This window comes from Anolis carolinensis, chromosome 5 (assembly GCF_035594765.1).
Source record: "Anolis carolinensis isolate JA03-04 chromosome 5, rAnoCar3.1.pri, whole genome shotgun sequence".
In the NCBI taxonomy this organism is placed as follows: Eukaryota; Metazoa; Chordata; class Lepidosauria; order Squamata; family Dactyloidae; genus Anolis; species Anolis carolinensis.
The window spans coordinates 34885402-34909716 of NC_085845.1; the positions used below are offsets into that span (position 1 = coordinate 34885402).

At 41.4% G+C, this 24315-nt stretch overlaps 1 protein-coding gene across 2 annotated transcripts in view; it reads right to left on the reverse strand.

Annotated features, from left to right (window-relative positions):
* Positions 1-19624, reverse strand: part of trpc3 (transient receptor potential cation channel subfamily C member 3) — an 86960-nt gene extending 67336 nt beyond the window's left edge. Inside the window, exon 1 of one of the 2 annotated variants that reach the window (XM_008112056.2) lies at positions 19016-19624. In XM_008112056.2, coding sequence (XP_008110263.2) covers positions 19016-19287 — 272 coding nt within the window. In that variant the 5' untranslated portion in view covers positions 19288-19624. The remainder of the gene's footprint in view (positions 1-19015) is intronic. The other variant, XM_003221771.3, reaches the window with a different exon arrangement.
* Between the last annotated feature and the right edge of the window lie 4691 nt (positions 19625-24315).

Sequence of the window (24315 nt, forward strand, 5' to 3'; positions counted from 1 at the left end):
AAAGTTATAGCATATTTCAATAAAATATCACTCAAGAAGAGCATACTTCATTTTTCTACTATAATCAAGGGAGCTAAAATGGTTCTATGAGGTTTTGTGCTGTTATTTACTGAACACATCCCTCCTTTCTCCCTGGTTTTAAGTGGCTAAAAGCTTATTAATTATTTCCTTGTTCCTCTCTATCACTCTAAACTGAGAGCATGGAAAGCTATCACCTAAGGGCATCTGTAACAAAAACAATTTTGATGCTGTCACATATGGTCAAGTCAAAAATCAACAGCTAAGGAATCAAGCAAAGGTATAGTTGGGAACACTAAGAGATTCATGCACAGCATACAGATATCCTGCTGTATGGCCAGCATGGTTTGCCACTATGACATTTCTGCTCAACCATTTAAAAAAAAACCAGTGGAAGCCTCAAAAGTTGGAAGGACATTTGTTGTGAAAGTACTTTAATTAAATGTTTAGTTTCAAAAGCTCTCTGTAAAAGGAAAGGATCTACAATAATACACTCAATTTTGACAGATCTCATTGCAAGATACCTTCTGAATGTTCCCACCTCTAATAAGATGAACAGTTAATCTTCCAGGGGTTTCTTTCTACCAAGGACAGACCTTCCATTACACAGTGAGACAATCACCACAGGCAACAGATACAAAGGGTGGCAGCAACAGCAGTTTCTTATGAACGCCCATCCTGCTTTTGAAGAACAGAATTGTGTTTGCTGCAGAGCCTTTCCTGGAGTGTTCCCACACTATACAATTATAGCTCTGTGATTCCACTTTAACTGCCATAGCTGTAGTTTGATTGAACAATACAGTTTTCTCACAAGGAATTCTACATGCCTCTCCATAAACTGCAGTTCCCAGGACTACATAGGATTTAACCATAGCAATCAAAAATGGAATAATAATGCTACAATCCATATAACATGAAAAAGCCCAAAATCTTCTAAACTGGCTTGATCCTAGTAGTGGAGATGCTATCCCATCAGCACCACTGAAGTATTCAACTAGCAGTCCAATTGGTATCATCTGTTCTTTTCCTCAAACAGCACAATATTTTGCACCACCCCTGATTTCAAATAGGTTATCTGAAACATGTGCCAGTGCTAAAGCTATAGTCTATTTCTTTTGTACTAAAGAATGATAATGTATTGCTGTTACACTCAGGGTGTTCCAGGCCAAGGTTATTTATTTCATATCAAAAGCATTGCATAAATTAGTATAAAACTGATAAAAAATAGAAGGAGCACAAGAGGCTAAATATCTTTTGACCAAAAATGGGCAACAGCGACTGCATTGTCTGTAGTCTCAAACAAGTCTTCCCCTGCGGACTAGCATACAGATACAGAGTTGTCTGCTCTGCTCCACAGTCACACAAGGTGGATGAATCTTTTAGGTAGTGCCATTTCTCCAGGTTGTCTTTTGATCTTTTGAGTCTGTTCAGGGACTTCCAGGTGGCTCATTCTTCTTTTGACCCTGGAGAAAGACCCTCGTGGGGGGCCATCCAATTGGGATTTCCTGGCTCAACTGCCCAGAGGGACGCCCTCGCCCTTGTGGGGGGAACGTCAAGAGGAGTGGTGGTTCTCATGAAGCTTTTCCTTGATTTGAGTCTACAGGGAGGAGGCTGATAGCCATGCAGTGGACGGCTTTCATAGGGTTCAACCTTCACAGCAACTTCCCATTGCACATCGGGGGGGGGGGGGCAATACCATCTAGCTTGTAGAGTTTATCAACAGGTGTAGGTTTGAGACATCCTGTGATTATTCTGCATGTTTCATTCAGTGCTATGTTCACCTGCTTCATGTGGGCAGACTTGAGCCAAACAAGGCAGTCATACTTGGCAGTTGAGTAAGATGGGGCCAGGGCTGATGTTCTTATGAATTGTGGGTCTGCACCCCATGCGCTGCCAGTATGTTTCCATAGGATGTTGTTGCATACAGCTACTTTGTGCTTGGTGTTCATGCAGTGTTTCCTATATGTTACTGTTCGATCACTAACAAGCACCAAGGTGCTGCCATAACGATCGTCTGGTGTTCCAGTTCGGATTCTGGTCTTCAAGCCAACTCCAAAACAACTTTGTGTTTTTCAACAAATATTATGTGCGCCAAACGGCACACAATGAGCACGTTTACTACTTAATCCTGATGTTTTGTCACTGAAATGAACAGTTTGGTATCAGGCATTTTAAAAGTGGCTAAAGCCTTTTCATATCAGACCTGAATCAGGTTATATGTACCTTCTTGAATAAGAAAATTATATCAGCCAATGGTCAGAGAATGAATGAAAGAAAAAAGGCTTGCCTGATTTTTTTTCTCTCTACCCAAGATTTTTCTAAGTCAGAGTTTATTCTTTCTCATCAGATTAAAAAAATATACAAGTTGACTATCCCTCATCTGGAATTTCAAAATTCAAAGTAATCCAAAATTTGAGTTGCTTTCTGATGATTTAGGCTATGTGTATTTGAAATGTAAATAAATATGCTTAGATTTGGGTCCTAACTCGGGGAGAGCACGGATGAGCTACCTCTGTCAGCTCCAGCTCCATGTGGGGACATGAGTGAAGCCTCCCACAAGGTTAATAAAAACATCAAAACACATGGGCATCTCCTAGGCAACATCCTTGCAGACGGTCAATTCTCTCACACCAGAAGCAACTTGCAGTTTCTCAAGTCGCTCCTGACATGAAAAAAATGCACTTTGAGTTAGGGATACTCAACCTGTACTCAACATCTTTTATTTACTGCTTGTACCACCTGCTCCCTAACTTATCTAGGTCTATCATTTAATACCATCAGAGGCACAAACTACCTTTGGCCTTCTAATCTTGTATGGTTTGCAGTGAGAATCAATGGTAACTGCTTCCAGAATCAGAAGGAGGATATGTCTGAATGCCAGTTACTCAATAGGAGACTCATCCCTGGGTAACCGCTTTTTCACTTGTATCTGACTGGCCACCATAGTAAATGGGATCAGGGACTAGATAGATAAGCTTCTAAGAATGTAAGAACCTGCCTCACACCAAGTCAGAACAACTGACCCACCTTTGGTCTGATAGGTCTCTATTGCAATACATCTGCATACTCATGTTTTGTTACAGACATACATATGGGAGGGACTGCTAATGGGCAAAACAGAAACATTTAACTTTCTGGGATTACAAACCACATCCTCTCTGGGGAGTACTGGGAGCTGTAGTTCAAAGAAGTAGAAATTCCAGGCTCGAGTATCAGCCCTCAGATTGCTTCCTCTCCCTTCCCAATAAGTAGTATAATCATGGGATGGCAAGTGAATGCAGCAAAGAGCCCCAGGTTATTCACAGACATTTATTACTTGTTCCAATGACAGATTCACACCTTGATTATGTAAACAACACATAATTCTGAAAACAAGTTAAAAGGCTCGTCATTACAGTATAATTAATCACTCTTAAGAAGCTTTCGGAGGAAATCACTTCCTAGTTCAATTGAAAAATGACCTAGAAACCTTTTATTTCAATTAATAAATTAATAATAATGTTGGCAAATATAGTATTGCTGGGACTGATGCCAGGTTATAGCCTGACTGCACTGAAATGCACTGGACTGTGCTGTAGAATCCTCACTGCCTTTTTGCATTTTAATAGAATAAATGTGTTTTTCCTAGCCAACTCTCTATAAAATGTTTCCAGTCTGACAATAGCTCATTTACAACATTGCCACTGTCACCCTGTTTCACTTGCAAGCATATCAGCACACGTTTATAATCAGCAGGATCTTAATCACAAGTTAATTAGTACAGGATTTAGTAGTACCTATTGTCACACTTACTTCATCAATATGTGCTGCAAACTACTGGGTGTTTGAGCTGCAAATTAAAACCTATCAAGAGGAAAACACTTGCTTTGTAACATAAGGATGGCTGTTGGTATGTTATAGGTCGCAGAGCACAGCAAAGGCAAACTACCACACAATAAATACTGCTTGCATTAATCTATTTAATCTTTTCTTTGGGGGATTCAAATAGGTTTAAGGTAAAGGTAAAGGTTTTCCCCCTGACATTAAATCTAGTCATGTCCGACTCTGGGAGCTGGTGCTCATCTCAATTTCTAAGCCAAAGAGCCGGCGTTGTCCTTGGATGCCTCCAAGGTCATGACTGTATAGAGCGCCATTACCTTCCCACCAAAGCGGTACCTATTTTTTTTGCGGTACCTATTGATCTACTCATATTTGCATGTTTTCGAACTGCTAGGTTGGCAGAAGCTGGTGCTAATAGCGGGAGCTCACCCCGCCCCCCAGATTCGAACCATCGACCTTTCGGTCAGCAAGTTCAGCAACTCAGTGGTTTAATCCGCTGCACCACCGTCAGCTTAATATCAAACATATCAAACAGGTTTACTGGCATAATATTTGATAGTAGTGCTCAGAACAAGAAACACGCCCAACATTCAAGGTTTTCATGGCCGCAATCACTAGGTTGCTGTGAGTTTTCTGGGCTCTCTTGATGTTTCACTCACATCTATGGCAGGCATCTTCAGAGGTTGTGAGGTCTGTTGGAAACTAGGCAACCCCACTGGAATATGGCCACACTGCCTGGAAAACTCACAGCAACCCAGTGATTCCAGCCATGAAAGCCTTTGAAAACACATAGCCATACAGCCCAGAAAACCCACAGCAACCCATTCAAACCTTACATGACCACAGCCCCATAGTCTCTGATGGTTTATTGATTTAGCTCATTTTGTTAGGATGATCAAATAAACTCCCAGAAAGCCTTGGATAATGGTACATCTGTTGCTGTAAAAAAGATCATAGCATTGTTCATAGGACTCTTAGATCTTCTCCATATAAATTACATTTGATTCTCATATCCTCAGTCATTTTATATTATTGTGATCAATATTAATAAAATTTACCATTTATATTTATTTCTATTATTTTGAATACTCTACATACTAATGTCAACTTATGCATGCATTAAAGTAAGTACTATACCTTAACTATTATCCAAAAAAAAGGAACCGTTGTCTTCTCAGCATATGTCAAAAGGCGTCCTGGGGAAACCTAAAAGAGGAACCAGCCTCCTCTACTGTCCCCACCATAGCACTGCTTCTAATTTTATTGACAGTCTAGCTAGGAATATAGTAGTGGTGGTGGCCACTCCTCTTTAGCATTTTTCCTTGAAGGAGTGCCAAAAGAGTAGAGGAGGTGCTTCTTTTGGTTTCTCTTGGGATGTAGTAAACTCTCACCTTTTGCCATTCTATTCTGTGAAGGAGATGGCTCTTTATTTGATAAAAGATAATATACAGTATGAACTCTTATCAGAATGACATCATCCCATTCACTAAGTAGAGTGCAAAAGAAGCCTTTTTGAATCTTTGGAAAGGAAAATGGCAGCATTGGCCCCAAGGCGGTGTTTTTCCTATCTCCACAAATGACTCTCATTTTATCTGCACATCATATCGAAATCCATAATTTTGGCCCCAAGACCTGCCCTCGACTTATACATAAGGTTCAACTTACACACAGGTATATGGTACTTGATTTTCTTTTTACCCACAGCATAATATGTTCTGTATTCTTCTGGTGTCAATGTGATTAATTATGTGCAAAAAAAACCCTCATATAATTATCTCAGAAAACTCTGTAACAGCTTTTGTCAGGCATATCAGTATTATCATGGTACTGCTGGAATACAGGGGTTTAGCAGCTATCTAGCGAAGACAATCTCAGCATGCAGATTAGGAAATTTTCATTGAGGATTTCTAGCTACTAGTCATGTTTTTGGCTCTTGTACTATTCCAGATTACAGGAGTAATACTTAATTCTTAAATAGGCTTAACATGCTCCCGTCTGGCTGCTCCAGCACAGAATAGTAACTTATAATTTAATAGTTCCTCAGTACCTCTAAAAGCAGCAGCAGTGTGTGGCAGAATGACCCAACATAAACACAGTTTAGGAGGCATGCAGATCCCAGGAGAGCAACTGAACTAGTTAGTAATTTGATTTGGATCCTACAGCTGAGAGCCTGAGTACAATGAGATCTCACAGCACTGAAAGGGCACGAAGCCACCAACGTACAACCATCACCGCATCCAATATGGGATTGAACTGCATAATTGCCATCATTTCAGCAAGTATCTCTGCTAATCTGCCCAATGCACTAAAATATAGAATCAAACTCTCTCTGGGAGTAGAGAAATTCAATAGTTCAGTCTCTCTTCAGGCAAGTACCATAACCATGAGGAACAGCATCTGCTGTATAAGAGAGCTTTAATTGAAAATGCTAGAAGTTATACCCACGACCTTATATATATACAATGGAAAGCTTGGGAAAGTTATTCTTTGGAAATATACTTTATTTGTACCCTGTCACCATCTCCCTGAAGGGAGTCAGAGTGGCTCCCAAAAAGCACACAATAGTGCGGAACTCAAAAAATACGATAAGATACATCTATCTATACACATAATAAAAGTGAAAATCTGTATATGTGTATGTGGCACAGGTGTCCACTTACAAAGACAGCTTCCCACCTCCACAAACTGCTTTAACCCATATTGCTGAGGAGCCATCAAAGCCCTCCCTCCAAGGACATTACAGTTACAACGAGCCACATCCCAGTGTTCCCTTCTCTCGCCATTGGTGTGGAATTTGCATGACCCCACCCACTGCCTCTCTCTTAATCCTTTCTGGCATCTGGGAGTTACAGTTCACCCATACTCGGAAAACTCTCACCCCAGCAGATGACGGATCTGGACCACACTTGGCACACAGACCCAACATGGCCAACTTTGAGTAATGGTGGACTTTGGGAGTGATTGACCTTGAAATCTGGGAATTATAGTACACCCGTATTCAGAGAACACTGAACCCAGCAGATGGTGGATCTGGACCATGCTTGGCACACAGACCCAACATGACCAACTGTTAATACAGGCGGAGTTTGAGGGTGATTGTTCTTGGCATATGGGAGTTGTAGTTTGTCCTTTTCCAGAGAGCACTGAACCCAGCCGATGATGGATCTGGATCACATTTGGCACACAGACCCAACATGGTCAACTTTGAATACTGATGGGATTTGGGGTGATTGGCCCATGATTTTGGGAATTGCAGTTCACCCAAATCTTTATGCATTTTCTGATGGGAACATTCATGAATAACAAAAGGAAAGACTGGCTTTTTTTCTAATATCACCCCAAAGCAAACAAAGCAAACAATGCACCGCTGGGTCCCTAAGCTAGTAACAAATAAAACCCTGAAATTCCCAATCCAGATGGAAAGTGTCCTCATTAACTAGAATCGAGAGTCCAAAACTTAATGCCTCCAGGTTCTGTTATATGGTACGCCAAACAAGTGAGAATAAGCCAACAACCTTCCTGAATCTGCTCTGGCTTCACATGAAAATTTACTGTTCTTTCAAGGCATTTGTCTATCACCTCTCAACTATCTGCACCCACAAGCTAATAATAAATAACATGTTAAAAAACATTAAATAAACAACTAAAATCCAAACTCCTCTTTAAGAGTAATTCTAAAACCAAGCAAAGGGTTTTAAAAAACGGTGGCAACAAACACGTCCAATTCTAAAAACAAAAAGAACACATGAAAGTGTATAGCCTTCAGTGCTGGTTGGAAATTCAGAAGGGATGGGGCCATGTGCAAAATTTGAAAAATGCCTGAACAAATTTAATATTCAGAGTTTGTAACCAGCCTGAGCTTAATTAACTGTCTCTTTAGAAGCACTTTATTTTACTGCTCGAGACAAGAAGCTCGTAACAGAAGGTATTTATCAAAATTAAACTGGCCCTTGAAATTACATGGGTTATCCCTCCATATGGAAATACGGCAATCCCTCCGTATCCATGGATTCGGTATCCACAGATCCAAGCATCCAGGGCTTGTAAACCACTCCCCCCCCCCCATCCATTGACTTGAGCATCCATGGATTCTGAGGACCCACTGTATTAAATTGTCAAATTATCTGATGATACAGAAAGCATGGGCAAATTTCGGCCCTTTGGGTGTTTTGGACTTCAACTCCTGCAATTCCTAACAGCCGGTAGGCAGTTAGGAATTGTGGGAGTTGAAGACCAAAACACCTGGAGGGCCAAAGTTTGCAGATACCTGTGATACAGCATAAGGAGTGGGAGATTGGAGATCATAAGCTTTACATTTGCATTATTAGTGATACAGTTTTTGTCGAACTACCAGTTTTTATTGATGTTAGAAGCCAATGGAAAGAAATGTAGCACTGCTTCAAAAACAAGAAAAAAGTGAATATATTCTTGGCATAGAGACATCCATACACTGTCCCCCTGGGTGAGAGATTGCATGGCACAGGAAATGGTTAGAGTAAGTGTCAAGGGGTTGATAGTATAAGTATTTATGGGAAAGGAAACAAGAGCAACCAATGTCTGGAATGAGAGAAGGGGATATTACTGGGAATTTCCAGAAGGTCACTACAGAACAATGTTCATCTGCCAAAAAAAGAAACCTAGAATCTAAAATAGCACAAAGCCCCCACCCCAAAAGCTGCCACAGTATATTATAGTCTTTATCTTAATAGTTTAAGTAAACAATACATTCTGATCCAAAAAAAATCATTTTCTCAGATCTTTCCTTGTCTTTCTGTGTTAAATTATTTCCAGTTATCTTTCAGATCAGAGAGGGTCTCAAAGCAGTTCAAAGTATAAAACATCACCAATTCAAAACTTTAAAAACATACGAGGGTATAGCTAAGGTACAGCTACTAGAGAGGGGAAATGTGGGCATTGCTCCCTCAAATGGGAATTCTGACGCCCTAAATAAGAATTCTGCCTTCCTAATGAAATTTCCCTTCAGTCCTCAAATTTCTAGAATTGTAATAACTTAAAAGTAACTTGTTTTCTGTTGCTCTGGAGACTAGTACGCGGAACAACAGCTTTAAACTACAGGAAAGGAGATTCCACCTGAACATTAGGACGAACTTCCTGACTGTGAGGAAGCAGTGGAACTCTCTGCCTTGGAGTGTGGTGGAGGCTCCTTCTTTGGAGGCTTTTAAGCAGAGGCTGGATGGCCATCTGTCGGGAGTGCTTTGAATGCAATTTTCCTGCTTCTTAGCAGGGGGTTGGACTGGATGGCCCACGAGGTCTCTTCCAATTCTGATTCTATGAAAACTTCAATCTAGTATTTACAAATATAGTTTTTACAAATATAGCATCCAAAGAAAAGGGACAGGCAAAGTGACTGAGGGAATAGGAAGACCATGGTCAGACCACACCTGGAATACTGTGTCCAATTCTAGGCACTGCAATTGAAGGGAGATGTTGACAGGCAGGAATGTGTCCAAAGGAGGATGACTAAAATGATCAAGGGTCTGGAGAACAAGCCCTATGAAGAACGGCTGAAAGCGTGAAGAAGAGAAGGCTGGGAGGAGACGTGGGGTTGCCTTTGAAGACTATTCGGAAGCTTCAAGTGGTTCAATGGGCAGCAATCCTTACTGGAGCGGCATACAGGGAGGACATAACCACCCCCACCACCCTGCCCATTGCAGCAGCTCCACTGGCTGCCACTCTGCTACCAAGCACAATTCAAAGTTCTGGCTTTAGCCTATAAAGCCCTAAATGGTTCCGGCCCAGCTTACCTACCTGAACACATCTCCCTCTATGAACCATCTCAGAGGTTGAGATCTTCTGGGGAGGCCCTGCTCTGGGTCGCACCCCCTTCACAGACACGATTGGCCGGGTCGAGAGACAGGGCCTTCTCAGTGGTGACCCCTCAGCCTTGGAATTCCCTCCTCAATGAAATCAGATCAGTGTCCCCCCTCCTGGCCCACAGAAAGAACGTAAAGACAAGGCTATAGGACTAAGCCTTTGTTCAGTAATGTGGTACTGTGAATAGGAAATATGTGCAATTGACAATTGGAATGTCCTTCGATTATGATTCTGGATTACGTGATTTTAATGTTAATATTAAGATATTTTAATTCTATTTTAATTATCCAAGTGTTTATGTTTTATATTAATATGATTTTAATGGTTTTAACTGATAGTTATACGTGATTCTTGTGGATATCGTGCTTTGGTTTTGTATGTATGTCGGTATTGAATCTTACCATTATTTGATGTACACTGCTTTAATTCTCGCATGGGTGAGAAAAGTGGTATATAAATGCAGTAAATAATAATGATGATAACCATGTATAAATATGCGAGAAGAAGTCATAGGGAGATGGGAACAACCTTCCTTGCTTAGTTTCTCCATACCTCATAACCTCTGAGGATGCCTGCCATAGATGTGGGTGAAACGTCAGGAGAGAATACTTCTGGAACATGGCCATACAGCCCAGAAAACATATAACAATCATGTGATCCCGGCCATGACAGCCTTTGACAACACAGGGAGCAAGCTTGTTTTCTGCTGCCCTGGAGACTAGGATGCGGAAAAAATGGCTTCAAACTACAGGAAAGGATATTCCACCTGAACATTAGGAAGAACTTCCTCACTGTGAGAGCTGTTCAGCAGTGGAACTCTCTGCCCCAGAGAGTGGTGGAGACTCCTTTTCTGGAAGCTTTTAAACGGAGGCTGGATGGCTATCTGTCGGAGGTGCTTTGAATGCGATTTTCCTATTTCTTGACGGGAGTTGGACTGGATGGTCCACAAAGTCTCTTCCAACTCTAGGATTTTATGATTCTAAGTGAACAATGTTCAGTGTCTTGCTCTGCAATGCTAGAAAACTGGGAACTACATTTTGGAAAGGGGAAGAGTTCTCATTTGGAGACGCAATGGCTTCTTTTTGCCACCCATTCATCTCCAAAGTAGCTACATCCCTGGTTCATCAGAAGGCCCTTCCACACAGTCATATAACCCAGAATATCAAGGCAGAAAATCCCACAATACCTACTTTGAACTGAATTATCTGAGTCCACACTGCCATATATTCCAGTTCAAAGCAGATAATGTGGGATTTTATTCAGAGTTTAGGCCTACATGTCCCAAATGAGAGAGAAAAAGGAAATGAGAGCAAGCAATACTATCCTGGACAATAGGCAGGTGGTAAAGGGTGGCCTTGTGTACTACCAAGTAAGTGATCAATCAGAAATGGTGCCACCGTGGGTGTAATTTTTTACAAGCTGGCTATGTTCCAGCATTATCAAGAGAGAAGACAAGTGATGTTTGTGTGAGCTGGAGGCACACATAAAAGCAATGCTTCCTCACTGGAGTATCAAACTCCTGTAATAGATGGGGAAATGTCCTTGCCTCACCTTCTGGCCTGGAGCCTATTATACAGTCCAATGGGGAAAGAACCTTTTAATAATGTCCTGAATCCTATATATTTGCTGCTTTTTAGCAGATATGCTTTTAAAATTTGCTTTCAATCCTACTGATAGTTTAATTGGTCCTGATTTTTGATGTGCATTTTAATTCCTATCCTGTTTTAACTTTAGTAAGCCATCTTTAATAGCTGGGCGGGAAAAAAGATATAAATAAATAATGCTGGAGGGAGAAATATCAAAGGAGAATAGGTAGGTTGTTGGTCTTTCTCTTCTCTTATGCAACAGCATAAGCTGGACTGTGAGGGTCTAGAGAGCCTTCTCTTACTATGTATACTATCCTATAGGAATTTCATAAGTCTTTAAATTCTCTCTAACATAAATGAATAAAAAACAAGAAGGGAGTAAAATTTGAAAGCAACACATGTAAATGTGTTGTTGAAGGCTTTCATGGCCAGATTCACTGGGTTGCTGTGAGTTTTCTGGGCTGTATGGCCATATTCCAGAAGCATTTTCACCTGACGTTTCGCCCACATTTATAGAAGGCCTCCTCAGAGGTTGAGAGGTCTGTTGGAAAATAGGCAAGTGAAGTTTATATATCTGTGAAAGGTCCAGGGTGGGAGAAAGAACTCTTGTCTGTTGGAGACAAGTGTGAATGTTGCAATTGGCCAACTTAATTAGCCTTGTAGCTTCAACGCCTGACTGTTTCCTGCCTGGGGGAATCCTTTGTTGGGAGGTGTTAACTGGCACTGATTGTTTCCTGTCTGGGACTCTCCTGTTTTCTGAGTGTTGTTCTTTATCTACTGTCCTGATTTTAGAGTTTTTTAAAATACTGGTAGTCAGATTTTGTTCATTTTCATGGTTTCCTCCTTTGAAGCTACAAGGCTACTCAATGCTAATCAAGGTGGTCAATTGCAACATTCACACTTGCCTCAAACAGACAAGAGTTCTTTCTCCCACCCTGGACCTTCCACAGATATATAAACCTCCCTTGCTTAGTTTCCAATATACCTCACAAGCTCTGAGGATGCCTGCCATAGATGTGGACAAAATGTCAGGAGAGAATGCTTCTGGAACATGACCATACAGCCCAGAAAAATCCACAGCAACCTAACACAAGTAATTTTGTACATCGGCAGACTTTAATATTTTGGTCATATGTGCAAGAAGTATATGAAATGTAATAAATATCATATGCATCCTCACAGCAAAATGATAGCCTGACTTATATTTCCTTTATCATGGTCACAAAAAGAAAATCAGCATGGCATGATACAATTGACTTGAATGTTGCATGCATTGATTCTCAGAAATTCAACTGTTGTGATTCAGGAGAAAAGCTTCCCATATGCAAAAGCCACTATTTAATGTTGTTTGTGGATATTTTGGATAGGATATCCTACAGAACTACAAATATTTGGAAACATTTTTATCTATCCCTGGGATCTATGAAACTCATACAGAGGCTTCCAGTCTGAAAAACAAATAAAATGAAGCACTGCTCTATTTGCAACAGTTAAGCTTGAAAACTCGAATCTACCTTTAGATTCCATCTGTCCTCTTTTCTTTGCCAAAGTGACATTCCTGACTTTGACAAATGGATTTGGCCACCCAGAAACATAAAAGAGCTTTGGAAGAAAAATAACTTATTTAATTTTTTTACTGGCAAAAGAGCAACATTAATGCATCAGCTCACAAGACAAGACCTGAATTGACTCAGAAACTGGAGCTTCTCGGCATCTATTCTAGCAGTCTGAAAGAAACACCCCTGACTCATCTGTTTCTATTAAATAAATGCTTTCAATGTCAATTAAATATATTCAGCAGGATATTAAAAGGTGCTAGACATTTCCACTAACTGTATCAAAGTGGAGTGAACAAAGAAGAAGCTTCTCGTTTGCTTCTTTTTTATTATGATTTCATGTTTATTTAATGCAAGTGTAACTCTCATTAGAATAAAATAGGAAATCTATTTTAAAGGTTTTTTTAAAACAGGTAAACTATGGTGCTGAGCTCCTGGCACTGAAAAAGAAATTGGTCAGAATGCTTCCAATTCTATAACCTATCTCTGAATTTATTTACCGTACATACTCAAGTATAAACCTAGTTTTCAGCCCTTTTTAGGTCTGAAAAAGCCCCCCTCAGCTTGTACTCGAGTGAGGGTCCTGGTCAGCTTATATTCGGGTCAGCTTATACTCGGTATATGCGTAGGTAACCAGAGTTGGACAGTCTTATCTTAAATTACAATTTTATGTAAATATTCAAAAACATTTAACCTACCGATGCCTCAATTAATGTAATTTTATTGGTATCTATTTTTATTTTTGAAAATTATCAGTAGCTGCTGCATTTCATACCCTCATCTTATACTCGAGTCGATATGTTTTCCCAGTGTTTTGTGCTAAATTAGGTGCCTCGGCTAATATTTGAGTCGGCTTATACTCAAGTATATATGATATCTTTAATAGGCTTTTGGAAAGAGAAATGCTTCACAAAACAAACCAGGAGGTGTTGCAGAGTCCCTATCCCTAACTTCCTTGGGGGAGCTGAAGGGTTTTGACAAATGTTACATAATGTTTGTGTGTGTGTGTGTGTGTGTGTATATACACACGTGCACACACACAGAGAGACACAGTGTACTCCACTGATGTTTGGTTCCAGGATAACACATGGATATTCAAATTTGGATGCTCAAATCTCATTATGTACAATGGTGTAATAAAACAATTTCTGTATACAAAATAGCAAAATTAAGATTTCCTTGTTGGAATTACAATTTATTGATTTTGGAATATTTTCAAATCCATCCATACAAAAATCTGTGAATATGGAGAGCCAACTATACTGCCTTGTGCTTTCTGCTTTGCAAATGAAGACAAACTGAAAAGGTAAGAAATCTACTGCAATGTTAGGGTGTATGTACCTTTACCCATTAACCTGAGAGTAACTACATAAAACTTACTATTAAGTATAAATGCATTAAGAACCGTTAATAAAAGACTACCAGTAGCTAATTTTCGCAACTGTCAAAAGGCCACTTCTTCTGACTTCAAATCCAAGATGTATAGGATCTAGTTGTGGTTACTCAACAGCAAAAGGGGAGACATCATGTCCTTTTTCAATTATTGAGGAACCCTCAATTATTATTTCATCTGCTCCAAGCTTCAGTGAGTCCCGATTCAAATTATGCCTGCCACCTGCTTTCATTACATGCCAACTGACCCTGACCTCAATATTTTGAAGTCACATCCATTCCAGTGAAACACAATCCGTTTTTATCACACCAAGCAACCTCTTCTAGCCTCTCATTTCAACTCTAAAAAAAAAAGAGATCTCATTACAAGGGTTCAGTCATGTTTTCTCCATGAACAATTCCCTTAGTTACATCCTTCACTTTTCTGATCCCTGACATCTATATTTAGGAGAGTGCCTCCAGACCAAACCCGCAATCTTCACTATTCACGATCACTTATAGGAAATCACAACTCTGCAACTCTTTGCTCCCGTTCTGTGCTCCATTTTCCAAATGTCCTTGCTGTCATTCATCAGTGAGGAACATGCCTTGCTTTGGGTCCAGCAGCTTTGGAAGATAACAGTGCCAGTGAGAGATCCAAGTCATGAATCAGAGTGGTCATCCAAAAAAAACCTTCCAAAAATATGATTATCCTGTGGATCTCTGCCTCTTACAGCTTGGACAGCAATATCAGAAGGCCCATGGCACTAAAATAACCAATACAGTTTGAAATATATTTTAATTTGTTTTATAAATTTATATTCTAGGAATGTAGGAAGCTGATTTATACTGAATGAGATCTTTGGTTCATATTGCTCATTATTGTCAACTCAAGTGTTTTAGGTAGGATTCTTTTCTAATCCAACTGGGAGACCATATTCCCACTGGGAAACAACATTCTCATTGGGAAAACAATGCTAACCAGGTCTGTCTTAATTCATAAAATTAGTCAAGATTGGGTATGTTCAGGGAGTTGTATGGACGGTGACTTTTTACAACATTATTTACTTTGAGAAAGTGATCTGGTGCTCCTTTGGACACCTTACTGCCGAATAGCACTTGGAAGAACCTTAAATCCCGTTCTCTCCTTATGACTGATGATTGACCCACTCCTTCTTTATGAGCAGCACTTTCTCTTTTTTTTCTTCCTGCAGTTACATATGAACCCATTCCTTTGAACACTGGCAGGAGGTGCCAATTTCACCTTCTAAGGCGGGCTATTGTGCGCTCCAGCTGAAAGGTCTCCCTTTACATACTTGTACTGCAACAAATGGCTGTGTGGGTGTATGAAAGAGAAGTGAACTGTGCCAATTAATACAATTAAGGGGATATAGAAATTCTAGAAGAAGGCGGCAAACACACACCTACAGGAAATGCAGAAGAAAACCAAAGTGGAATGGAACTTTAGAATGAAGGCAGTTTGACATCACTTTTAGAGTGCAATGGCTCAATGCCATATAATCCCAGGAGTTGTACTTTTACAGGGTTTTTAGCTTTCTCTGCCAAAAAGGGCTGGTGCCTCACCAAACAGGGACTCCCAGGATTGCATTGTCAAAGGCTTTCATGGCCGGAATCACTAACGCCTCCCAACAAAGGATTCCCCCAGGCAGGAATCAGCCAGGCCTTGAAGCTGCAAGGCTTTTCAATGCTAATCAAATTGATTAATTGCAACATTCACTCAAACAGACAAGAGTTCTTTTTCTCATTCTGGACCTTCCACAGATATATAAACCTCCCTTGTCTAGTTTCCAATATACCTCACAACCTCTGAGGATACCTGCCATAGATGTGAGCAAAATGTCAGGAGAGAATGCTTCTGGAGCATGGCCATACAGCCCAGAAAACTGACAGCATCCCACTCCCAGAATTCCTTAGCAGTGAACCAAGGCAGCTAAAGTGGTGCCAAACTGCCATTGTTCTATAATGTAAATGCACACAGAAGCACTGCTAAGTGGACACATCCAGCTTGTGCACAGTGGGGATAAAAAAACCCACACTTAGTTCAAGTTAATGTCCAAAGTTCTATTGACAGATGTGTAGCACAATTCTGTTCTGGAGACAAAAACAGTATAACATTGGCCCTATCTACACTGACCATTTAACACAGTTCAAAGTTACCTTCAAACTGTGGCATCCGGGCAACAAACTCCCACAGTGAAAGAAAGTCCTTAATGCGCATCAGCGCTCTGTGGTTTGTATAATCACTTATTGTTAGAACATGGGGTGTCAAATTAGCCAATAGCCATTCACAGGTTTAACTCGAAAGCTATCTATGAAATATTTAGCACTGTATAATGCTAGATTGAGAGCCAGTGAGTGTGGTATAGTGGTCTTGAGTGTTGGATTACGATTCTGGAGACCAGGATTTGAATTCCTGCTCAGCCATGAAAATCTAGTGGGTGACCCTGGGCACTTTGGAACTGCAATAAATGCTCAGCATAGATGGGGCCAATTGAGAACCAAGCTCATCCAATTTGGAAAAGAAAGAGCATGGGTGCACCGTGGAAGCAATGCAGTTTGACACCACTTGAAGAACTCACTGCTTTGGAATCCTGGGAGTTGGTTTCACCTTCTCTGCCAAAAAATGTGAGTGCCTCACATTGCAGTTCCATAGCATTGTGCTTTGAGGGTTCAAAGCAGTGTCAAAATGCATTCATCCCACAATATCAGACATGTGCAAACTTCGGCCTTCCAGGTATTTTGGACTTCAACTCCCACAATTCCTAACAGCCAGTAGGCTGTTAGGAATTGTGGCAGTTGAAATCCAAAACACTGGAGGGCCAAAATTTGCCTATGCCTGCACAATACAGATGTCCCCAAAAATCCTTCTAAAGATGGGGCAACTATCACTCGTGCCTGCCTCTCTCCAGCTTTATCTCAGAGCACATCTCTTCATAGCAGCGCTTTGCTAGTCAAGAAGGGTTGTTGCTGTGTTGTCAAAGGCTTTCATGGCCGGAATCACTGGGTTGCTGTGAGTTTTCCGGTCTGTATGGCCATATTCCAAAAGCATTCTCTACTAATGTTTCACCCACATCTATGGCAGGCATCCTCAGAGGTTGTGAGGTTTGCTGGCAACTAAGTGAAGTTATAAATCTGTGGAAGGTCCAGGGTGGGAGAAAGAACTCTTGTCTGTTGGAGGCAAGTGTGAATGTTGGAATTAATCACCTTGATTAGCATTGAATAGCCTTTCAATTTCAAGGTCTGGCTACTTCCTGCCTGGGAGAATCCTTTGTTTGGAGGTGTTAGCTGCCCCTGATTTTTTTTTCCTGTCTGGACTTCTCCTGTTTTCAGAGTGTTGTTCTTTATTTACTGTCCTGATTTTAGAGTTTTTTTTAGTACTGGCAGCCAGATATTGTTCATTTTCTTGGTTTTCCCCTTTCTGTTGAAATTGTCCACATGCTTGTGGATTTCAATGGCTTCTCTGTGTAGTCTGACATGGTGGTTGTTAGAGTGGCTCAGCATTTCTGTGTTCTCAAATAATATGCTGTGTCCAGGTTGGTTCATCAAGTGCTCTGCTGTGGCTGACTTCTCTGGTTGAGTTAGTCTGCAGTGCCTTTCATGTTCCTTGATTCATGTTTAGGTAATGCTGCGTTTGGTGGTCCCTATGTAGACTTATCCACAGCTGCATGGGATACGGTAGACTCCTGAAGAGGTGGGAGGATCCCTGTTGTCCTTTGGTGAACGTATCATTTAATGGATTTTCTTGGTGGGTCTGTAGATAGTTTGTAGGTTGTGTTTCTTCATCAGCTTCCCTATGATGTATAATAAGAACACTTTTCCTCTGGGTGGATCTTTGTCTTTACTGTCAGACTACAGAGAAGCCACTGAAATCCACAAGCATGTGGTCAATTTCAACAGAAAGGAGGAAACCATAAAACGAAGAAAATCTGGCTACCAGTATTAAAAAAAAAACTCTAAAAACAGGACAGTAAATAATGAACAACACTCAGAAAAACAGAGGAATTCCAGACATGAATCAACTGGGGCCAGCTAACACCTTCCAACAAAGGATTCCCCAGGCTGTAAACAGCCAGACCTTGAAACTGAAAGGCTAATCAATGCTAATCAACGTAATCAATTGCAACATTCACACCTGCCTCCAACAGACAAGAGTTCTTTCTCTCACCAGGGACCTTCCACAGATATATAAACCTCCCTTACCTAGTTTCTAATATATCTCACAACCTCTGAGGATGCCTGACATAGATGTGGGCGAATTGTCAAGAGAAAATGCTTATGGAACATGTCCATACAGCCCGGAAAACTGACAGCATCCCACTCCCAGAATTCCTTAGCAGTGAGCCAAGGCAGCTAAAGTGGTACCAAACTGCCATCATTCTATAGTGTAAATGCACACAGAAGCATTGCTACACATTCAGCTTGTGTTTTACAGCCTGGAAAACTCACAGCAACCCAGCTCACCGGTAGTTAGGAATAGTGGGAGTTGAAGTCCCAAATACCTGGAGGGCCGAAGTTTGCCCATGCCTGCACAATAGAGAGGTCCCCCAAAATCCTTCTAAAGATGCCTGCCTCTCAGAGCGCATCTCTCCTCAGTTGCGCCTTGCTAGTCAAGCAGGGTGGTTGTTCCCTTTGACGGCGACCAAGAGTCCTGGCTACTTTCGGCTCCTAAGCGGTCTTTTCGGGGACAGAGGGGGCGCAACTGGTCTCCACAAAGGAAAGCGCCCAACCTTTGAGACCCAAGAGGGCTCCTTGGCTCTCCTTGGCCCCCCCAAAGCAGCCATTCCCAGCCTGGTTTCCCCACTTACTTACATGGTGCCCAAGATGGGCGAGGGCGGGAACCCGCCGTACATGTCCTTCAGAGGGGTCTTGAGAGGCGGAGGGGGCTCCAGCCCGCCGTTGACGCCCCTCCAACCCCGGCGGGACCGCGGGCCGGAGCCCTCCTCGCCTTCCTCCTCTTCCTCTTCTTCCTCCTCCTCCTCCTCCTCCTCCTCTTCTTCTTGCTGTTGGGGGAAGGTCACTCTCCCCTGCTGCTGCTGCTGCTGCCTCTGCCCGCGGCTCCTCTTGCTGCCCTTGCCGGACATAGCGAGGCGCCTCCAACCTTGAAAGGCAACCCTTGCGAAGGAAGGCAGGGAGGCCAACCAGGAGAGGAAGCAGCCGGCTTCTCCTTCTCCTCCTTTTCCTCACACCTAGGCGGTGATCGCTGATGCTGCGAGTCCGACCGAGGAGGTTCTTCCAAGAAAGTGGTGGAGCCGACGGAGGTGCCTCTCTGTTCCCAAGGAAGGAAGGAAGGAAGGAAGGCGAACGGGAAGGCGAATCCTTCCGAGCCTTCCTCCCTCTGATCTCTTCACACACAGGGATCCGCTGCAAGGTGCCGGCCACGCCAAGGCATCCCTTCGCCTCCCTGTGCTCTTCCAATGGCCACGGAGGGTTTGGGGCGCTTGGAAGGAAAGGAAGGCGTTTGCTAAGCCCAGCGCCCACGTGGATCCGAGGAGGAGGAAGGAAGGCAGCGCCCCTCGTTGGGATGGAGAGGCGAGAGGGAGGAAGCAAGGAAGGAGGGAGCAACAGCAACGCCCTTGCTGCCTTCACAGAGGAGAAAGGGGCCGGTCTCTGCGCCAAAGGACCGGCGGAGAAAGGGATGTGGAGGAGAGGGGTGGACAAGCCTGGGAACAAGGTCTCCGCTTCCATTGGGAGCCTCTGAGCCCTCTCTTGAAGGGAGGTGCCTTCCCGGGCGTTACATCTTCCAGGCACTGAGTCTGCCAAAAGTTGAGTTTCCTCACTTGTGGTCCAGCACAGGCATGGGCAAACTTCAACCCTCCAGGAATTTTAGACTTCATCTCCCACCATTCCTAACAGCCTCAGTGTTGTACTCCAGGGCAGGAAGCACCTCTGTACATTCCAGTCCAAGTTAAATCAGGAAAGCAGTTTATTGAAGATTAAATAATAATAATAATAATAATAATAATAATAATAATAATAATAATAATAATAATAATGGGTGCCGCGCCAAAAGATCTCAGCCAGCATTTGGAAACAATAGACATTGACAAAATTACGATCTGCCAACTGCAGAAGGCCACCCTGCTGGGATCTGCGCGCATCATCCGAAAATACATCACACAGTCCTAGACACTTGGGAAGTGTTCGACTTGTGATTTTGTGATATGAAATCCAGCATATCTATCTTGTTTGCTGTGTCATAATAAAATAATTATAATAACAACAATAATAATTTTATTCTTATACCCCGCCTCCATCTCCCCGCAGGGACTTGAGGCGGCTTACAAATACAAAACAAGCATACATACAATAACCTCAAATACTAAAAACACAAGAATGAAAATTAAAACATACGATAAAATCATAACCATTAATAAGACAAAGTTAAAACGCAGCAATAAAACATAAGGATGGGCTGGTCAAAAGTGCACTAAGTGAGACTTGTAAACATGGAGGAAGTTAAAAGTGCTATAAGATAATGGGGGAGAATCCAAAAGTGAGTTGAACCCTGAGGCTATATCAAGAAATTACCCATGCAGATGCAACCAATCAGGGATAACCATTAGTACGAGAATTTAACATTCTCGTATATACATTCTCATATAAAAAGAGGTTCAGCAAAAATAGTAAAAATGTCAAAGTCTAAATGTAGGAAATAGTCCACATGATTCGAGGTACCATAGTACTGTAGTTTCAAAAACCCAGGACAACAGGCATCCAGCTCAAGAATACTAAAGAACCATTTTCCACAAGGCAGCAAAAAAATCCAATGCAAAAATCCAGGAACAATCCTTCAAACTTGGAAGCATGAAACATGAACAGATGAAGACATGGAATGAGAATTCCCTCAGCAGGCTTGACTTAAGACTTGGCAAGAGATATAGTCTCAATAATCAACGTTGACCAGACTGCTGGAAAATCCTCCTGGCCTCTCTAATATACACATGAAATCATGCCTTTTCCCCTGACTACCTGATAATGGCTTCTTCTCTAACAAGTGCTGTGACCTTCAAAGATTCTGTTGAGCACCAGTTTGGTACATTTTGATTGTTTTTATTGATATATAATATTCTACTCCTCGCCAACAATGTGCTGCCACTTATAACTAATTTTTCATTTTTTTAAATTTGGTCCCTTTTGGAAACCAACTCCACATTTGAACTCTAGCAGTTTCAGTACTGTTAAAATGCATTCATTCTACCATGTAGATGCCACCTCAAAAGAATGACTTACTTTATTTACCTAGGCGATCCCTCATTGTCAAAGTATGATGGCCTTTCAAGTGTAGTGTCTTGACAGTGGATACGTAGGTGACTGTGGAGCCCTATTCTTGACTCGCATGTTCTTCCACAGCAAGGACATTAGTTTCCAGGTGGAAAGCGGTCCTGATCAGAGTTGGCTTGACACGCCTTCCTCTTGGCACGTTTCTCCCTTTTGTCCTCCATATGTGCCTCTTCAAATTCCACAGCACTGCTGGACACAGCTGACTTCCAGCTAGAGTGCTTAAGGGCCAGGGCTTCCCAGATCTCGGTGTCTATGCCACAGTTTTTAAGGTTAGCTTTAAACCCATCTTGAAGTCTCTTTTCCTGCTCACCAACATTCTGTCTTCCGTTCTTTAGTTGGGAGTATAGTAACTGTTTTGAGAGATGGTGATCGGGCATTTGGACACTGTGGCCAGCCCAGCAGAGTTGATGGCGTTGGAGCATTGCTTCAATGCTGGTGGCCTTTGCTTCTTCCAGACACTTGTCCACCTGTCTTCCCAAGAGATTTGCAGAATTTGATAAGCTAATAAGAATGACTTATTAACCTTTTGTCTATATTAACAGTTTACCAATGCCTGGATAGGTGGGTTAACCATCTCTTTTGCTAATGGCCCATGTGATTATTGGTGCATCTACACTGAATACAGTTTGACACCACTTTATCTGCCTTGGATCAATGTTATAGATTCATGATAGTTGTAGTTTTGCAAAGTCTTCCTTGTCAAAAAGTGCTGGGGCTTCACCAAAATATACATCCCAGGATTCCATAACATTGAGCCCTGGCAGTTCAAGTACTGTCAAACTGCATTCATTGAACAGTAGATGCAGCCTATGTCTATAATTGTCTCTCTACATTTACAGTTTTGACATTTACAGATTTGAACATTCACAGATTTGATTAAACTTTCTCTCTAGAATTCTTTAAGATTCCCAGTCTGGCTCTGTGGTCAACTTCCTCCAGCTATGGTGCAAGATCTAGAGATTTTTTAAAGAGAGGTAATAGCTCTCTAGGAATCTCTAGGTCCTCTGATGCAATTCTATGTTCAGCTTGTGGCTGGAAGACATCAACATTGTTAGAGATGTGTTAAAAAAATTGCAATTTCTTTATTTGCAGTTTTTTACTTTTATGAGGGTAATATAATTGCCATAAAGTGTACTTTTTTGCATATCATTTCTGCCTGACCTCACTGCTGTCAGCTCTTCTGCTTCCATTAACATTTCATGCCCCTAATCAATGGAACTCCAGTCCATAAAAACTATGCTACCATTCATTTATTAATTTACTTGGAGATACACTTTAAGATGCTACAAGAGTATTTACAGTTTTTGTCACTCACACAATGTGCCATGGGCAATAACAAAAGCTTCTGGGGTCTAAGAGCTAATTTGTCGTTCAGTAGAAATAATATTTCCTGTTATCAAAATTAAAGTACAATTTTATATATGACCTGCTAAAAGGCATCCTTGAGTTTCTGACATTTTATTGTCATGGTCGTATCAGTATTGGCAATAGGAGAGACATAAACTTGAAGAGATACACTTATTGTCAGCACATGTATAATTTTAATTACAGCTGCATGCGTGTGTGCGTAGTTAAAATGCTACTTTCAGCTTCCTTAAACCTTTTGCTAAATACAAAATGCACTTAATCCTGAAATGCTACTTCTTGTTATTATCTGTCAAGTGAACTTCAGCTTATGAATGAGGATCTCTGAGTATTACAGACTCAGAGCTGTGGCTTTCTTGATGGAATGTACCCAACTGGAATACAACCCTTCTCTTTTCCTACTGACTTCTACCTTTGCAACATTATTGTATTTCCTAGTGAGCCTCATGATATGTCACAATGTCTCAGTCTAACTTTGGCTTCTGGGAAGAGTTCAGATTTGATTTACTCCAGGAGCCATTTATGTGTCTTTTTAGCAGTCCATAGTGTGCCCAGAATTCTCCTCCAGCACATTTCAAATTAGTTATCTTCCTATCATTTTTCTTTACTGTTTAGCTTTGACAACCATACATAAAAACAATTTTAACTTTAGCATTCACTGGATATATTTCCACCCTTGAGGATATTATCTAGTTCCTTGTTATGGTCCAATCTTGGGAGTCATCCCATGAAATCTGTGCTATACCTTGTAAAACCATATTTACCTTCCTGCACTAGGATTTCAAGCTCATCTTGTTTGCTTCCCAAATTCTATGCATTGATGTTGTATGAATAACCACAGTGTTGTTTGTGCTTGTATTTTTATTTCACTTAGTTTTACGGTACTTCCCATTAGCTTCTTCTCTGTTATTCCTTGTGTTTTGAGTTTACTTTCAGGCAGGGTTTTAGCTCAATACACCTCAAGAATTTAGAAGGCTTTAAACTAAATCCTTAGGCGGGCTAATTGTATGCAGGGGCAGTGTCACCTCCCACTATTGCTGCTGCCAAAAACCTGTTTGGCATGTTTAGCAAAAGCCTGCTTGACATGAGAGACCCTACCAGCAGGACTTCTACCATCAGCACAGCCGCTTGCCTAACAGGAGCACTCCATTCTGACACCATAGAAAGGAAATGCCATGGTGGAGAATAATAATTCAGTTATTACGTAAATTTATAAGTAATGTTTCATTTCCGTAGTATTTCCTTGCTTGCATAGAACCAAAACTTATCTTTAACCCTTGGGTAATTAGAAGGGTAAAGCTGAAAACAGTTCTAATATAATCAACATCTTCTCCCTTTTATTTGAAAATGAATCTCATTATGCTGTCTTTATGCCGGCTATAGGAAAAGATGATTGAAATTGCAGGAAGAACATAATCTTTTTATCTCCTTTGTTCCCTGTGTCATTATACTTTGCGCATTCA